Here is a 19,154-nt window from a genome sequence, read left to right as displayed (position 1 = left end):
AGGGAATGAGGAAAGAGGAAATTAACTACATGGCTTCATATCATTATTAATAATGTAACGAGTTGTGCTCTTCATGAAGGTGTTGCTTCCAATATTTATGTGAATAAATCACATTTTGGCCATTTCTTTTGAGATCCTCCTTTCTTTCCTTTTTTTTTCCTTCCGGGCAGGCAGGCCGAGATGATAAAAGAAAAGGCATTTCCTTTGCTAATGAATTTAAGAAATTAACGAAGTCAAGTAAGCAGTACAGAGGTTTTATAACTCCACCTCTACAGACTTCTTCGGAAGGTCTTCAGAATAAAGATGACAAGGCGGCTTGCCACTTGACGTTTAGCGATGCTATGGAATAACTCTTAACAGCTTTCAATTCAGGTAGGATGACGCCAATGTCCAAATATTAAATAATTTAAAAGTTGGTGTTTTTTTTAATTAAAAATGGGTCTCCGTACAGGTGGGAGTTTTTAGGTTCACAGTCTCGAAGATATAACACAGGAAGATAAATGGTTGGGCAGAAATTGAAAAAGAAAGAAAACCCAGGATATCAAAGGGGGGACTGAAGACAGCTGGTAATCTAGAGAACTAATGCAGTAGTTTTATTTTCTATGCCTCTGAACTATTTCTTATTTCATGGACAGGCTATTTAATTTAGGCAAGCTTCGTGAAATATGGGAAATTCGATATGGTAGGACAGTGTTTTCCAGCCTTTCCAGGTTGACAGCCCAGCACGGGTGGAAGAGGGAGTATTTATTTATTTATTTATTTATTTATTTATTTATTATTTATTTATTTATTTATTTATTTATTTATTTGTCTTGTATGCCGTCCACTCCCGGAGGACTCTGGGCGGCTCACAAAAGACAAGGGAAAGGGGGAAAACGAGACAAAGACAACATATTAAAAACAAAACCAACATTCACAATTTCTATGGAGGTAGATGTTTCTCAGCTCCCCCCAGCCTGCTGGAACAGCCAGGACTTGGTGGCTTTGCGGAAGGCCGGGAGGGTAGTAAGGGTCCGGATCTCAACAGGGAGCTCGTTCCAGAGGGCCGGAGCTGCGACAGAGAAGGCCCTCCCCTGGGGAGTCACCAGCCGACATTGGCTGGCAGATGGAATCCGGAGGAGACCCAACCTGTGCGATCTAATTGGTCTGAGAGAGGTAATCGGCAGGAGGCGGTCTCTCAGGTACCCAGGCCCGATGCCATGTAGGGTTTTATAGGTAGCGACCAGCACCTTGAAGCAGATTCAGAGACTAATAGGTAGCCAGTGCAGCTCGCGGAGGATAGGTGTAACGTGGGTGTACCTTGGTGCACCCACAATCGCTCGCGCGGCTGCATTCTGGACTAATTGGAGTCTTCGAACACTCTTCAAGGGCAGCCCCATGTAGAGCGCATTACAATAATCCAGTCTTGAGGTCACAAGGGTGTGAGTGACTGTCTGAAGGGCCTCCCGATCCAGGTAGGGTTGCAATTGGTGCACCAGGTGAACCTGGGCAAAGGTCCCCCTGGTCACAGCCGACAGATGGTGTTCTAGACTCAGCTGTGGGGATGGTTCTCCTGTGCGCTGCTTGGGGAATCCAAGCATGGGTTAACTTTGTCCATTAACCTAGAGACTGAGTTACGTAATTATTGACCACGCCTCCCCTGGCCGGGATGGCTCAGTTTTTTAACTCAGTCCAGCCTAAAGAGACGCAAATAATTTCTCTACTCTAGGTTAATAGATAAATTCAACTCTTTTGCTTGGTTAATTTTGAGTTTTCTTTCGTTTTTTCTTTATTTTGTAAATATTTAAATATTAATATTTAATATCTATTTAAATCGGATGTGCGGTCTATGGAATTGATGAAGGTTCGCGCTTCCTTGTGACTCAAGCGGTTGCGGGAAGACGCTAATTGGATTGTAAGCGCGGAGGTTGGCAAGAGTTGGTGCGCCGACCTCTGCCTCAATTGTAGCCGCAGAAAGAGTCGGTTCGCCGCTCTCGTGACACTGTGGGCGACATCAGTGACATCCTAAAAGTGAACCATCAGCCAGCCAATGTCGACTGGCAACTACCCGGAGGAGAGCCTTCTCGGTGGCTGCTCCGACCCTCTGGAACGAACTCCCCGTGGAGATTCGTACCCTCACCACCCTCCAGACCTTCCGCATAGCCCTTAAAAGCTGGCTGTTCCAACAGGCCTGGGGCTAACGACTTGTAACCCCACTCGAATGGTGTGACTGTTGTGTTTTTAACGGTGTATGACTCTATGTTTTGTAACTTGTCTGTCTCCCCCCCCCCCTTCAATTGTGAGCCGCCCTGAGTCCCCTCAGGGAAAAGGGCGGCATACAAATAAAGTATTAAAAAAAATAATACACAAATTGCAAAAATATTGCTGAGCTTTGGCTGTATAATGTAACAAATCCCTGTTGACTAAGAGACCCACAAAAAATTGTTCTGAACTAAGGATGAACTTCTATTGTGTGTTTCCATTATTATCAACTTGGTTTATTGCTCTAATAGCAGATAGCAGGAAAAGCAAAGCCAACAGATTATTCTTTCCACTGAGTTAAATTTAGGATTTCCTCGACATGGTTCTTTCTCATGCTCTCGTGCAGTGCCCCCAAAACATTTTTTCCCAGAAATCTAGGATAAAGCGCATGATAGATTCAAGGCATCTCCCCTTCTCAGTAGGAGACAGTGTGACTTGCTAGTACACAAAGCAAATCATATTTTCCACAAGCCTTTGTTAGTGCCATCACTCTTGACTGAGAATCTCTCTCCTAAATAGAAATACTATTTTGGGGACCCCACCACAAAGCTACAGAGAAATAGTTTAGGAGACGAGGTTTAAAAGAAACATGAGAAGCATGTCAGCTTCAGAACATAGGTAAACGTAAAGGTTCCCCTCGCACATTCGTGCTAGTCATTCCCAACTCTAGGGGGTGGTGCTCATCTCTGTTTCTAAGCTGAAGAGCCACACTGTCTGATGACTTTAACTTTAACTTTAATAAGATTTGTATGCCGCCGACTCCCTTGGGACTCTGGAAAAATAGGAACCACCTTTGGTGGGAAGGTAAGAAGCGTTCCGTGTGCTTTCGGCGTTTAGTCATACCAGCCACATGACCACGGAATTGACCCGCTTCAAGGTGCTAGTCGTTACTTTTAAAGCCCTACATGGTATTGGACCTGGCTACCTGAGAGACCGCCTCCTGCCATTCACTTCCCAACAACCAATAAGATCACACAGGTTGGGCCTCCTCCGGGTGCCGTCGACTGGACAATGCCGGCTGGCGGCTCCCCGAGGGAGGGCCTTCTCTGTAGCTGCCCCGGTCTTGTGGAACGAGCTACCCGCCGAGATCTGGACCCTCACCACTCTCCCGGCCTTCCATAAAGCAACCAAAACCTGGCTGTTACGGCAGGCATGGGACTGTTGATGAATATCCAGCCCCATTTGATTGTATGGATGATAGATTAATTTTAACAATTGTATTTTTAAAATTTATATGTTTTTACTTTTGTCCCCTCCCTCGGGGAGCCACCAGCCGGCATTGTCCGGTCAACGGCACCCAGAGGAGGCCCAACTTGTGTGATCTTATTGGTCGTTGGCATTTACGGTCCCTTTACGACCTGTGAACTTCAACACCACCACCACCCCACTGCTGGCTCAGGGAAGTCCATAGGTTTTTTAATGGGGCCATAGTTGTCCATCCTGGTTTGGGCTGTCTATGTGGTTGAAGGTTTATCTGTTTTTATAATTTGGAGGGAGGGTCAGTAATGCAACCGAGAGTTCATTGGAGTTGGGTAGCTGTTGTGACTCAGCAGATGTCTTCTGTGAGTCTTTTCGGGATACAAGATTCATTATGCAGCTGGGGCTTGTTAGGGACAGGTTTTGGAGATAAAAGGACGGATGCTGCCACACCCTAGTCGCAGGAGTCAACGTTCCTTCATGCGTACAACATTGCTTGATACACTTGGATAAGTGCTTTGGTGTTTCTTGTAACCCTGATTCAAGGCTACACTTGGAGAAGTGCATTGCTTGTAAGAGTTGTTTTGTTTTTCATTCCGTTATCTAGCCAGAGACTGTATTTATGTTATTTTTGGGCTCGAAGCCAGTTTGAACTGAGAACTGATAAAGAAAGTTCCTTTTAAGTTTATTCGTCTTGCCGTTTGTTAAGAGCCGTGAAGGGGGGGACAGAACAGGCAGCTATAATATATTTAAATAAATAAATCAGATTTCAGTCTGGACTATTTTTTCTTTTCACATTTTTTTAAAAAAATCTGAACTACTTTAACCCTGATGTCAGCTGAAGTATTACTTTGGTCCATTGATTTTTCATGGGGAAAAATAAAATAAAATCAGGGGTGGGGTTCAGCCAGTTCGGACTGGGTCAGGCCAACCAATAATTCGATGATTTGCTAGCTGGGAGCAAACTGGTTCACTCTGACAATCAGGTCGTCCCGCCCCCCTGTGCTTTATCTACCTATATCCTTTCAGCTGATTCATGCGGCAGAGCAATTGTCATGTCTCAGCTCTGTCGCTCCCCAGAAGTAACGTGGAAGGTCCGTTTGGTTAAAACTGTGCGTAGAGCATCAAACCGGTTGTTAAACCAGCAGAATCCCACCACTGAATTAAATAATGGGAACTCGGATACTTTCAACATATTTGTATTTGTATTTGTATTTTATTATTTGTATGCCACCCTTCTCCGGGAGGACTCAGGGCGGCGAACAACTCAAGGGGGGAAAAAGGGGGGAACATAAAAGACAAAATACAAATAATAAAAGTAGACAACAGTCGCACAACCATACATGTCGAGAGGGGAGGGAACTCATCACCTCCAGGCCTGCTGGCAAAGCCAGGTTTTGACGGCTTTTCGGAAGGCCTGGAGAGAGGTGAGGGTCCGAATCCCTGCGGGGAGTTCATTCCAAAGGGCCGGAGCTGCCACAGAGAAGGCCCTCCCCCGGGTAATAGCCAGGTGACATTGGCTGGTAGATGGCACCCCGTTGTGCCCATTCATTTGTTTTCTTTTTAGATAGTCAGATTTATCAAGCTTATAGTTTACCTGTTTTTTCCCCTGATTCCAAGGTATTATAAAATCACAACCACAGTGAAGACGAGGAGATGTAAAAACGAATCCTTCAGCATCTTTTTTCTGTAACTGGAATACGTCACTGAAAGAGAGAGGAAAATCTTTGGCGGATGGAAGAAATCACCAGTGAGGCCGCGGAAGGGCGCGTTGAGGTTGGCTGTCAACGTGGTTTTGATAAGAGATGAGAGGCTGGTGGAGTTCTGCAAAGGAAAACTTGGGACTCTGAACTTTGAAAGAATCCCACGGAAGAATTTGGAAATGGTTTTCTTCTTCATAATCAGCACCTTGGTTTGGGAGGGTGAAGCTTGCACCTTATGTAGTCCCCTGCAAACAGAAGCCTGTTTTTTTTTAAAGATCTTACTGTATATACTCGAGTATAAGCCTAGTTTTTCAGCCCACTTTTTGGGCTGAAAAAAAGCCGCCTCGGCTTATACTCGAGTCAGTGAAAAATTTGCCCGAAATGGAGGAGAAAAAGGGGCGGGGCCATGCCGCTGGGTGACACTCGTGAATGGCCCAGTGCCCCTGTGAGTTTCCCCTCCCTCTGTGTCAGTTTGCCGCGCAGCGCGCACCGCACCATCCCCCCTCCTCACGTTCTAATGTAATGCAGGGCTGTCTTACGATTCCCCTTCCTCCCCCTCCTGCCGCTCTGCAACGATGTCCCACCTCCTCCTTGTTATGGCAAGCAGCCACATAGCGATGTCCCACCTCCTCTGGTACAGTGATCCAATGATAGGAATCACTGTGCCGTGTGTCATAGGAGGCGGGACATCGCTCCCGCGGCTGCACGGGACATCATCATCACAGCGGGACATCAGCATCATGAGGTGAGTGAAGTATTTCATTGAATACACCGCTAGTTTACTGTTTTTCTTTGAAATAAATATTCAAAAACATTGTTGGTATCTATTTTTATTTTTGAAATTTACCGGTAGCTGCTGCATTTCCCACCCTAGGCTTATACTCGAGTCAATAACTTTTCCAGCTTTTTGGGGTAAAATTAGGTGCCTCGGCTTATATTCGGGTCGGCCTATACTCGAGTATATACGGTAATTAAGTTTCTTAAGGGAAAACGAAGGTTTATAACATTTCATAGTCTGTTGCATAATTGTAATGCGCCTTTTAAGAATTCCTCTTCACACTCATATGATCAAAAGGAAGGTGTATCTAGTCCATTGCAGTTCACAAATTTTAGTAGATTATTGTGAATATATCATTTGTCTTAATGTCAGTGTACAATAGATGTTATATATAAATATATATATATTAATTAGAAGAGAAAATTTTAATTTGTAATGTAATGTATCCTAGTTTCCCTGTTTGAAATACAGTAATTTATTTTAAAGTATTAAAATATGTGCCACTGTAATATATTTATCACGTCTTGCTTTAGAGAATTCTAATTATCTTTATTAAAAGTGTTGCTTATTTCTCAATTTAAAGGGGGTAAATGTTTAATTTTATTGAAAAATATCTGTATGTTGAATATCTCAGTAAGTAATGTTAATTTTTTTTTGAAAAAAAAAAGCTATTAAAAGTAAAGATTTCGTTTTGGATTCTCCATTCAACACACAACACAAGACTTGAGTAAAATTTATATTTTTTGTTCTTAAACTTGCTTTGCATAAATAGTATTTAAAGTAAGGAAGAAAACCTCCCATTTAACTAGAATGTAAAAATTGAGGCTTCTTTTTACCCTAAAAGTCTTGTAAAAAAAAATTACCTAGTTTTATAAAAATTTCCCAATTTGGATTTATTTTATAAAGCCGCTACCATTAATTAAAGCTTTTTCTTTTGCCTATATATTGTCATAATTACAGGTAATCCTCAATTTACAACTGTTCATTCGATTATCATTCAAAGTTACAATGGCACTGAAAAAAGTGACTTATGACCATTTTCACACTTATGACCATTACAGCATCCCCGTGGTCACGTGATCAAAATTCTGATGCTTGGCAACTGACTCATATTTATGACAGTTGCAGTGACCTAGAGTGATATGATCACCTTTTGCAACCTCCTAACAAGCAAAATCAATGGGGAACCCCGATTCACTTAACGACCATGTCACTAACTTAATAAGCACAGTGATTCACTTAACAACTGTGGCAAGAAAGGTCTTAAAAATGGAGCAAAATTCACTTAACAAATGTCTCACTTAACGTACATTTTGGGCTCAATTGTGGTTATGTGTCAAGGACTACCTAGGTAGGCAGGGGTAAGAATGCCCCTTCCCCCCTTTCATGTCTTTTTAATGTAGTGTTGCTTTTAAGATGGCTGCTTGATTTGATTTAATAAATTTATAGGCCGCCCAATCCCGAAGGACTCCGGGCGGCTTACAGAAAATAAATTTTAAAAAGCGAAGAGTTAAAAAAAAAAATGGAGGAAAATAGATTAAAAAAAAAACACATCATGCACCCAGTCTAATCGGGGCTGGACCTCGGTCATGAGGTCAACAGCCCCAGGCCTGCCGGAATAGCCAGGTTTTGATAGCCTTTCGGAAGGCCATGAGAGTGGGTAGGGTCCGGATCTCTGGGGATAGTTCATTCCATAGGGTCGGAGCAGCTACAGAGAACGTTCTCCTCCGGGGAGCCGCCAGCCGACATTGTCTGGCTGACGGCACCTGTAGAAGGCCCGCCCTGTGCGATCTTATCGGCCGTTGGGAGGTGTGCGGCAGAAGACGGTCTCGCAGATATCCGGGTCCTAGGCCATGTAGGGCTTTAAGGGTAATGACCAGCACCTTGAATCGCGCTCGGAGACCGATAGGGAGCCAGTGCAGCTCGCGGAGGATAGGTGTAATGTGGGTGTATCTTGGAACACCCAGTATCGCTCGCGCGGCTGCATTCTGGACTAGTTGTAGTCTCCGAACACTTTTCAGGGGCAGCCCCATGGAGAGCGCTTTGCACAGTCTCGTGAAAAGAGGCAGGAGCTACCAAATGCTCCAGCTTCCTTTATTCTTTTCCCCTTGAATCTGAAGTTTTGTGCCACCTGATATGAAACATTTAAAGTGGTAGCAAATGTGCTTTGCATTTCAGCGCAGGGATGTCAAACTGGATTTCTTTGAGGGCTGGGTCAGCATTGTAGTTTTCTGCAGGCCGGCTGGAGGGGAAGGGAGATGGGACGGATGCCTCATACAGCACCCAGAGGCAAAGTGCTGCAGGAAGCTGTCCAGGCCTCAAACGGGGCGCGGGAGGCCTTCGCGCTGCCTCCCGTGCCCTATTTTTGATGCCAGAGGTACGACAGGCCATCCTTTGCTATTTCCGTGGCCCAGATTTAAGCACCCCTTGAGTTTGACACACCCGTTTTAGAGCCATAACACATCTGAAAGCTGCAATCAGCCCTCTCTAAGCGGTTTACAGAGTCAGCATATCGCCCCCCCACACTCTGGGTCCTCATTTCACCCACCTCGGAAGGATGGAAGGCTGAGTCGACCCTGAGCCGGTGAGATTTGAACAGCCGAACTGCCGAACTAGCAGTCAGCTGAAGTAGCCTGCAGTGCTGCACTCTAACCACTGCGCCACCTCGGCTCTAACCACCTCGCCACCTCGGCGTATTCACTCCGTGGGTTTCATTTCCTTTGTGTTTTAACCAGGATTATTTTTTTTTTAAAAAGAAAAAAAAAAACTCTAGGATTTGCAGTGTAAACCTATCAACATAGGTGATGTGAAACTTTGAGCAATGCAGTTGTACACCTGCAGTTTAGCGGATTGAAGTTCATTTATTTCATTTCATTTATTATATTTATATGCCGCCCTTTTCCCCCGAAGGGGACTCAGGGCGGCTGACAAATCAAATCTGGGAAGGGGGGGGGGGGTACAGACAAAAAAATAAAAACAAACAAACATGACAATACATAATTTAAAAACACACAACAGTCATACCATTCGAGACGGGGGCAACAGCTCTTTAGCCCCAGGCCTGTCGGAACAGCCAGGTTTTGAGGGCTTTGCGGAAGGCCTGGAGGGTGGTGAGGGTTCGAATCTCCACGGGGAGTTCGTTCCAGAGGGTCGGAGCAGCCACAGAGAAGGCTCTCCTCCGGGTAGTTGCCAGTCGACACTGGCCGGCGGATGGAATTCGGAGGAGGCCTAATCTGTGGGATCTAATCGGTCTAGTGGAGGTAATTGGCAGCAGGCGGTCTCTCAAGTACCCAGGTCCAATACCATGAAGGGCTAGTTGAAGAAATAAATCAAGAACTGAGCCTGTTTGCTTACCAGGAGTTAAAAGGACGCGAAATACCCAACGACGATTTGTACCTGAATGGAATGTAAAGTTATAATCAGATTTGGACCTGCTACAAAGCTTTGTTCTCGTGTTTGCAAAACAGACTGTTCACCTCTGGGACAAAAAGACTTCTAAAGACTTCTACATGTCAATGAAACACCAGAGAGTTACCTTTGAAGTCAAGAAACATCATGAACTAATAGCTATATACTAACTTTTTGTAGTTAATGTGGAAAAGATGAATGCGTAAATCCAGAAAAAGACTCTTGTTTATTTTTCTCCATGTCCTAGACTAAACATAATTTGTCTCTGGGAGAGAAAATGAATACATTATTAGAAAAAAAAATCTGAAGCCGAAACATTTGTCTCTGTGCATTTAGGGGGTTCTCAAATAAGTACTTGCTTTAGTAGGAACGGTGATGATAGCAATAGCAGTTAGACTTATATACCGCTTCATAGGGCTTTCAGCCCTCTCTAAGCGGTTTACAGAGTCAGCATATCGCCCCCAACAACAATCCGGGTCCTCATTTCACCCACCTCGGAAGGATGGAAGGCTGACTCAACCCTTGAGCCGGTGAGATTTGAACCGCTGAACTGCTGATATCAGTCAGCTGAAGTGGCCTGCAGTACTGCACTCTACCCACTGCGCCACCTTGGCTCTTGATGGCTTGGCTGATCAGTACCCACTGGATGTAGACACAAAGTTTGCATTTTATTATTATTATTTTTCTCTGCTGGTTTCTCCAGCTGGTTTTCGTGCACGCGGGAGCATCAGAAAGTGAAGGAGCAGCATCCTGGCGTGCATGCATGCACCAAACTCCTGGTCTTCCGGTTTCTGGTGCACACATGCACGACGGCCAGCTGGTTTGCCCGTGTGCATGTGTGCCAGAAACCAGAAGACCAGGTGGCCGAACCTGGAAGTACAGCTTCCCAGTACGCACATGTATACTGGATATCTCCTCTTCTGGTATGTAGTGCTCCGACGCAGGGGTGAAATCCAGCAGGTTCTGACAGGTTCTGGAGAACTAGTAGCAGAGATTTTGAGTAGTTCGGAGAACCGCCACCTCTGACTAGCCCCAGAGTGGGGTGGGAATGGAGATTTGGCAGTATCCTTCCCCTGCCACGCCCACCAAGCTACACCATGTCCAGCAAGCCACGCACACAGAACCAGTAGTAAAAAAAAATCGAATTTCACCACTGCTCCCACATCCATGCTCCCTTTTTGGCACTCGGTGCTGAAAAGGTTCTCCAACACTGGTGTAAGATCTCCTGCTTGGGCGGGGTTTGGACTAGATGATCTACAAGATCCCTTCCAACTATGGTAATCCGCCTCCATTTTGTATTTATGAGTCAACCTTCAGCAGGTGGGATTTGAACTGCTGAACTGCAGCTAGCCGTCATCTGAAGTGGCCTGCAGTACTGCACTCTTAACCACCGTGCCACTTCGGCTCTAACAACTGAAGTCTTTTTAGTTGATCGCCAATATTTTTACTTTGGGATTAGGTATGCCAAATGTGGCATCTAACCGGCTTTATGTGTTCCTCAACATCTCTGGTGAACTGAGTTTTTATTGATGCAAGGCTGCATAAATTACTTTTGTGAGAGTTAACTGGCAGGATCAAGTCGCCAAGATCTCACAGGATGGGCCTTCTCCGGGTGCCGTCGACTACAAAATGTCGACTGGCGGCTTCTCGGGGGAGAGCCTTCTCTGTAGCTGCCCCGGCCCTATGGAACGATCTACCCCCTGAGATCCGGACCCTCCCCACTCTCTCGGCCTTCCGAAAGTCTACTAAGACCTGACTGTTCTGGCAGGCCTGGGGCTGTTGACCCTTGAGTTCCAGCCCCACTAAGAACTGAGTGCATGTAGTGTTCTTTTAATTTGTTTTTGTTCTTTGTATTTTAAATTTTTTAGTATTTTTAAATTGTTTTTAGGTAAGCCGCCCAGAGTCCTTCGGGATTGGGCGGCATACAAATCCATTAAATCTCAATCTCTGTTTGCACAGCACACCACCTCCCTTCACTTTATTGGTTATGAATGAGCTTCAGCCATATGCTCAAAGCCACCTTAGATACCTGCCCTGAAGATATCGTATCTATTTTGAAGTTACCCAAAATGTGCTTTTAACCGTCAATGTATCCTGAACACATGAATACTATGTTTGGCTAGGCCTTGTGCCAAATCAAGTACTTGGCCAGATAATATTTTATTTCAGACATATATTTTTCTTAACAGATGATATGCAAATCTATCTAAATGAATGTAAAGATGAAAAGAATGAATAGTGTGTATGAGTGGAGAACTCTACATTTTTATTTTTAAATATCTGTTCAAGCTCCGCTTACACCACTCAAACTATGAGTTAGAACAAACCAGTCCAGAATCATTTTTTTTTTGAAAAAGAAAATTCTGCATTTATATTTATAATTAAAAAAATTCTAGGAATCAACCATGTTTGTACAGTTATGGGAAAAGGCATCATTTTGCACTGAGAGTACTGTACAACTGGTTTTTACAAATGCCAAGTTTGAATAAATTAGAAATTCTAAACTTTAGCCATCAGTGTGAAGTCATCATTTCTGAAGTTTTAAAGAATTTATCTCAAATATTCTAGGAATTACAAAGAAACTCTTCTAGCGTGTTTCTGCAGTCTGGAAAATATAGGCTTCAATGGAATAAGTCTCTTTTTCATAGGTCTGGTATTTTCGAACAGGCGGAATTAGCTTGCAATATAGTTATGATGCCGGAAATGTCTTTATGTCTTCAGCAAAATCCAGGGGAACTTGCAAACCAGGCTTTTCAAGATGAAACTTAACCAATTTAGTCACGTCCTCATTCAGGAATAAATCACCTTGTAAGAATTTACCCTAAAACCAAGAAGCATAAAACATAAACAATTATAAACCTGATGGTAAAGATCCATATTTTAAGAAACAAATTTATAAAGAAGTACCTTTTTCCTACGTGCAACTGACGGAATGGAAGGATCAAAAGCCACATCTTTCATACTGTAGGCCTCAAAAAGTTCCCCAGGTGACCTATGATGCATAGCAATATTTAATTTCCATTATTTCCAAACAATTTCTTAAAATCCAAATAAGTCAGAAAAGCAGAGCAATAACAGGTCTTAATAATAAAAGAATCTAGGCCACAAATGTGTGATCTGTCAAAAGCGCGCACGACAAAACCGCGCCGACAAAACCACGTCGCTAAAACCGCGACATCAATGCGCCAACAACAGTGCGGCGACAACAGTGCAGCAACAGAAGGGCGCTTTACAACAGCACGGCGGCAGAAAGCCGATTTAAGTTAAGGGTTAGGTTTAGGGTTAGGTTTTGGGTTAGCGTTACGTTTAGGGTTAGTTTAGTTTAGTTAGGTTTAGTTTTACAGCGTGCTTCTGTCGCCGCACTGTTGTCGGCGCGATTCAGCGCTCATTCGTCGGAGCGCTTTAGAACTCACGGTTTTGTCACCGCGGTTTTGTCGGGCGCAGTTTTGTCGTTCGCCCTTTTGTCGGTGAACCCCACAAATGTACAGAGCTCTCCAGACTTAAACCCGAAGGAATGTTTGGGCCTTCAGATAACTGCAAAAGTACAATTTTGGGGACTGAGATATAAGGTAATTTCTGGAAATCTTTTATTTTCCACTAAGGGGGAGAATGAATTAAGAGATTATTTTCTTCTTGAACTTAATATATAAAACATCATTAGATGACCAGTCGTTGGTTACAATGATCCCATTAAGCCTCCGGGATTAGAGGTAGTTATCCCACTGAATGTAATTTGATGATAAAAGTGATGCTGGCTTGTTTTATCCACCAGGGTGGATAAAAATCGATGATTTTTAAATTAAAAAATTTAAAAAATCAGATTTCTTTATTTAAATCAGATTTTTTTTTATTTTTATCAAATTTATTTTAATAAAATATTTTTGTAGTAAGAATCTAAAGATAGTTTCCTATTTAAGATACATTAATAATTCAGTTTATTCAGCATGAAATGGAGCTTAGTTATGTGTTGTGGCCCAGCAGGAGCTGTTAGAGCTGTCGCCAGACTCCGACAGCCAGGGGGCTGATGAGTCGGCCTTGGAGGAGGTGGAGAACCCTGGACAGGGTGTCGATGCCGAGCTGGGCGAGAAGAGACTGGTTGGCTACCAGGTGGCGGCAGAGCATTGGATCAAAGGGAATGTTCCTGAAAGCATTTGGGAGTTGTATCAGGATGCATGCAGGCTTAAGTCTACTCAGCGTAAAGGACAAAGGAGGAACTACGGGAGATGATTGCGAGCAGCTGTTGCTCATTGGGATCCTCGCCTGAGTATAAAGAGTGTGCTGGTGCCACGCCCTGGTTGCAGAAGTCAACGTTCTATTCCCGTTCTAGTGATTGTTCTTGTTCGCATTCACAACCCGAGAGAAGCCAACTTGGATAAGTGGTTTTGAGATAAGAGAAGCCGGGTTTGCATTTTGTTATGAGTTATAGGGCTTTCTGCCGGAGCTATTATCTTTGTTTATTTGGGCTTGCAGCCAGCAAGAGCTTGGACTGATTAAAAGGAACCTTTTGAGTTACGTGGCTTTTGGCTTTCATTCCTGGACGGAGAAAGGGGGGGGGGGGGTCAGAACAGTTATGTACCATGAGGCTGTATATTCTGTGAGACTGTCGGTTTGAATCAAGCCTTTTTACTACTGTTTTAAATTATGATTTAAATCGTCATTTAAATCAACTAGATTTAAATCAATCCACCCTGCACTGGACAGAATGTTCTCTCACCTCCGGCCAAGGTCATGTCCCAGAGCTTCTGAACCTTCAGCTGGAGCTCCTGCCAAGAGATGAGCTGCGAATTTCTGAACAACTGGATGATAGTGTCTCTGAAAACAGGAGAAGCCATAGCAGAATGAAACATTTTCTGACATTTGCTTGGATCAATGCACTTATCCTTGATTAACTTCTCTGAAGAGTTCATCATAAACATTATTTTTAACTGTTAAAAACAACTGATTAAAACAATAAGGCTAGATAGTCTTAAACCACTGTTCAACTTAAATAAATTACTTGCCCAAGATAACAAGAAAATAGGCAATGGTTGAAAAATTACGAAGCAATCAGTGTTAATTTAAAAAAGACTGGTGGGATGGAGTAGGTTTAGGTTTAGGTTTATTAGATTTATATGCTGCCCTTCTCCCAAGGACTCAGGGCGGCGTACAACATTAAAAGAAACACGTAATACAAAAGTTAAAAAAAAATAAATAGAATATCCCAAACCCAATTAAAATTGACAATGACATTTTTTTTAAAAAAAATTGAATTAAAATTAAAAGTGATCAATAATTTATTTTGTTTTGTTCAGGCCAGGCTGGCTTGCTGGAAAAGCCAACTTTTTAGGGTGCGTCGGAAGGACCGGAGGTCGGGGATTATACGAAGCTCCGGGGGCAGCTCGTTCCAGAGGGAAGGGGCTCCCACAGAGAAGGCTCTCCCCCTGGGGGTCGCTAGGCGACACTGTCTGGCCGACGGCACCCTGAGGGGGCCAACTCTGTGGGATCGCACTGGACGGTGGGAGGCTACTGGTGGCAGTAGGTGGTCTCGCAGGTACCCTGGGCCTAAGCCATGGAGCGCTTTAAAGGTCATAATTAGTACCTTGAATCGCACCCGGAAGACAACCGGCAACCAGTGCAGGCCGCCTAAAAGGGGCGTAACATGGGAGCACCTAGGTGCCCCCATGATAACCCGCGCAGCCGCATTCTGGACCAGTTGAAGCTTCTAGGTGCTCTTCAAGGGCAGCCCCCTGTAGAGAGCGTTACAGTAGCCCAGGCGAGAAAGGACGAGGGCGTGAGTGACTGTGCACAGAGCATCCCGATCCAGGAAGGGGCGCAACTGAGTAAACATGTATGTGAGCTAATCAGGATTATGAAAACTAAAAAAACAACAACACATTATTAGATGAGTATTCATATTACAGGTTGAAAATAGCACATGAAGTTCCTAAACTCGTTCCCAGATGTTCTAGCTCCAGAGGAAAATAAAACTCTTCAGAAGGAAAGAAAACAGGATTACTGAACAAAGCTACAAAAAGTAAACCTCTGTGGTTCTTACCAAGAGGGAATGCAACTCCCAGAGGGCCGAGTTCTGAGCATTACAGTATTCTGGCTGATCCAGTTCGGGCAGGTAAAGACCACTCCCCTGTGATTCATTGTCTAAAAGAAGGTCTGTCTTTGGGAAAACCTGTAATGAAGTTTGTTGGGGGGGGGGGGGAAAGAGTCCCACAAAAATAAATAAATTACAAGATGCCACGTTCCTCTAAAAGGATAAAACAATCTCTCCCCCAAGCAACAGAGGTGGGTTCCTACCAGTTCGCACCTATTCGGTAGAACCGGTTCGTCAAATCGACCGAACCGGTTAGAAGAGGTTCCACCAGTGGACCCGGAAAGCAGGCCACACCTACAGAAGAGGTTCCAAAAAGTTTTGAAACCCACCACTGGTCCTTGGATATGATTATTCTACACTCTCATGCTCCTATTTATAAAACTCAGTGCCTCTGTGAAAGGTAAGGATGACTACTGCGTTTGTGGCGCAATCAGAACATTGCGTGTGTTGAAGTTGTTTTAACGCAAACCAAAGATGCCTTTTAAAAACCAAGTTTACATCCTATTCTCATGCATTCCAGTGCTGTGTGGGAGGTAATTTAAGGTGGTTCTGACAAGTGTCGTCGGCATCTTCATATCCGGTCACATGGGCAAGCCACTCCCACAAAGGAGGCCACGCCCAGAGTAGGTTCGAACAATTTTTGAAACCCACCACTGCCAAGCAAGTACTTAATTCTGAATATGGAATCTCCAGTGTACAATATGGTCCACAGCAGGACTAACCAACCGTGGCAACTTTAAGACTTGGGGACTTCAACTCCCAGAATTCCCCAGACAACCATGAATTCTGGGAGTTGAAGTCCGCAGGTCTTAAAAGTTGTCCAGATTGGATACCCCTGGTCTACACAGCAAGGGTCACCAACCTTTTGGAGCTCGGGAACCACTAAATTCGTAATTTTAAATTCTGCGGACCACTAATATGAATTTTTAAAAAAGATAAATAGTATTTAGTCCAATCTAAAAAATGTGAATAATTTTTCTGTGGACTACCATGAACCACCAGTGGTCCACAGACTATCAGTATGTTAGCTATTGAAATAGATTCTTCTACCGCATAAAGGCTAAAATAGCTTTGGATTATTTCGTACATTGCATTTATAGTTTATCAATACAAAACATTGTGCAACAAATAAGAACATGAAATCACAAGGACAATTTAAAGCAGAACCACCATCTATCAACTGCAGCTATTAAAATATACCAAACATACTGGTTTATAACCGGTAATGTACACCGCTCAAAAAAATAAAGGGAACACGTAAACAACACAAGGTAACTCCAAGTCAATCACACTTCTGTGAAATCAAACTGTCCACTTAGGTAGCAACACTGACTGACAATCAATTTCACATGCTGTTGTGCACATGGAAGAGACAACAGGTGGAAAGCATAGGCAGTTAGCAAGACATCCCCAATAAAGGAGTGGATCTGCAGGTGGTGACCACCGACAAATGCGTGCACGACAAAAGCGTGGCAAGAAAACCGCGGCAAGAAAACCGCGACGTCATAAACGCGGCCACAACAATGCGCTGACAAAACCGTGTCCACAAAAGCGCGATTTAAGTTAAGGTAAGGGTTAGGTTCAGGGTTAGGTTTAGGGTTATTAGGTTGTTATTAGTTGTTTGTTGAAGGCGCGCTTTTGTCGGCGCGCTGTTGTTGGCACGCTTCTGCGCTCATTTGTCAGTGCAATTTCGACCTCGCGGTTGTAAGGTGTAAACATAGCTCAGATGGCTTAAGAAAAACTGAAGACATAAATAGGGAAGCTGGGAGAACAACACGACAGCAATACCTCCCTTGTTGATGCTGTTCAAAAGCGTGACCCGACAAATGCGCGCACGACAAAAGCGTGCTGACGAAACCGTGGCGCGAAAACCACCACGTCACCAACGCGCCCACAACAGCGCACCCACAACAGCACGCCAACAGAAGCACGATTTAAGTTAAGGTAAGGGTTAGGTTCAGGGTTATTAGGTTGTTATTAGTTGTTTGTTGAAGGCGCGCTTTTGTCGGCGCGCTGTTGTTGGCACGCTTCTGCGCTCATTTGTCAGTGCAATTTCGACCTCGCGGTTGTAAGGTGTAAACATAGCTCAGATGGCTTAAGAAAAACTGAAGACATAAATAGGGAAGCTGGGAGAACAACACGACAGCAATACCTCCCTTGTTGATGCTGTTCAAAAGCGTGACCCGACAAATGCGCGCACGACAAAAGCGCGCTGATGAAACCGCGGCGTGAAAACCACCACGTCACCAACGCGCCCACAACAGCACGCCAACAGAAGCACAATTTAAGTTAAGGTAAGGGTTAGGTTCAGGGTTAGGTTTAGGTTTAGGTTCAGGGTTAGGTTTAGAGCACGCTTCTGTCGGCGCGCTGTTGTTGGCGCGCTTCTGCGCTCATTTGTTTGAGCAGTTTAGAACTTTCTCACAGCGGTTTCGTCTGGCGCGCTTTTGTCCATGAACCCTTAAGAGTTATATACAGCTTTCATAGTGCCTTACCGCCTTCTCTAAGAAGTTTAGAGACAGCACATCGCCCCCAACAATCTGGGTCCTCATAGTTTACCGACCTCGGAAGGATGGAAGACTGAGTCAACCTTGAGCCGGTCAGGATTGAACTCCTAGCAGTGAGCAGAGTCAGCCTGCAATACTGCATTCTAACCATTGCTCCACCATTAACTCCTAATAACGAGATTGTGTCTCTTGGCAAGAAAGTGGATGAAACAGCAGTATGCACTCATAACGAGCCGAGGTGGCGCAGTGGTTAGGGTGCAGTACTTCAGGCCACTTTAGCTGACTGTGATCTGCAGTTCAGCGGTTCAAATCTCACCGGCTCAAGGTCGACTCAGCCTTCCATCTTTCCGAGGTGGGTGAAATGAGGACCCGGACTGTGGGGGCAAGTTGCTGACTCAATTTGCTAAAAAAAATTTGTAAACCGCTTAGAGAGGGCTGAAAGCCCTATGAGGCGGTATATAAGTCTAATAAATAAATAAATAAATAAATAAATAAATAAATAAATAAATAAATAAATAAATAAATAAATAAATAACTTGAGAGATATCAGCCAGGCTGTTACAAACTTACATGCATTAATGTTCTATTGGTTGCCAAGATTCCAATACTGGAGTTCGGAAGGACCTGGAGCGCCACGGTGGAAAGACGCTTAATGAAAGCAAGCGCCCTCTGTTGGGTCACCTGCTTTCTACGCTTGGCAAGCATTATATCCAGACATTGCAACACCAATGCTGCATCTTCATTTGTAGCTCCTTGAACACAAAATGAAAACCCCAGTTAACAGCCCCAAAAGTTGAAAAGCCACCGTTCTACTACCCTCTTTTTTTATCACTCAAGGATCACTTAGCTTAAAGATATACAATGGATTTACACTGAGAGTTAAGTTTCTTTGTTGATGAGCTGCGATCAAAGCTATTGAGACACCCAAGCCATCTACTGTAAAAGGGGGCAAGATGTCACTCAAGAGCTTTAAATATTAGAGGACTATCAGTGAAACAAATCTGGACAATTAGAAACAGTGGTGGGATTCAAATAATTTAACAACCGGTTCTCTGCCCTAATGACCAGCTGGTTAGGCATGGCTTGGTGGTCATGTGACTCAATGGGCGTGGCAACTTGACGTCACTCACGTCGATGGGCGCTTCGCCTTAGCTGTTGCAATGTAACCAGGGTTAACCGAAAAGGCAGTTTCTGTAAGCAGGGCAATAAAGATTAGGCTAGAAACAACACCAGAATGT

At 44.1% G+C, this 19,154-nt stretch overlaps 2 protein-coding genes across 2 annotated transcripts in view; one reads left to right on the top strand and one right to left on the bottom strand.

Moving 5' to 3' along the window:
* The window catches only part of PLCE1 (phospholipase C epsilon 1), a 122,149-nt gene extending 116,687 nt beyond the window's left edge, over positions 1 to 5,462 (top strand). Inside the window, exons 31-32 of the mRNA XM_032231696.1 lie at positions 171 to 372; positions 5,059 to 5,462. Coding sequence (XP_032087587.1) covers positions 171 to 350 — 180 coding nt within the window. The 3' untranslated portion in view covers positions 351 to 372; positions 5,059 to 5,462. The remainder of the gene's footprint in view (positions 1 to 170; positions 373 to 5,058) is intronic.
* Positions 5,463 to 11,572: 6,110 nt separating this feature from the next.
* Positions 11,573 to 19,154, bottom strand: part of NOC3L (NOC3 like DNA replication regulator) — a 29,834-nt gene continuing 22,252 nt past the window's right edge. The window contains exons 17-21 of the mRNA XM_032231972.1: positions 18,487 to 18,668; positions 15,362 to 15,490; positions 14,042 to 14,139; positions 12,235 to 12,319; positions 11,573 to 12,148 (exon numbers count right to left, since the gene is read on the bottom strand). Coding sequence (XP_032087863.1) covers positions 12,017 to 12,148; positions 12,235 to 12,319; positions 14,042 to 14,139; positions 15,362 to 15,490; positions 18,487 to 18,668 — 626 coding nt within the window. The 3' untranslated portion in view covers positions 11,573 to 12,016. The remainder of the gene's footprint in view (positions 12,149 to 12,234; positions 12,320 to 14,041; positions 14,140 to 15,361; positions 15,491 to 18,486; positions 18,669 to 19,154) is intronic.

This window comes from Thamnophis elegans, chromosome 15 (assembly GCF_009769535.1).
Source record: "Thamnophis elegans isolate rThaEle1 chromosome 15, rThaEle1.pri, whole genome shotgun sequence".
NCBI classification, from domain to species: Eukaryota; Metazoa; Chordata; class Lepidosauria; order Squamata; family Colubridae; genus Thamnophis; species Thamnophis elegans.
The sequence above is the reverse complement of the archived record's forward strand: the minus strand, read 5'-3'. Positions and strand labels throughout refer to the sequence as shown.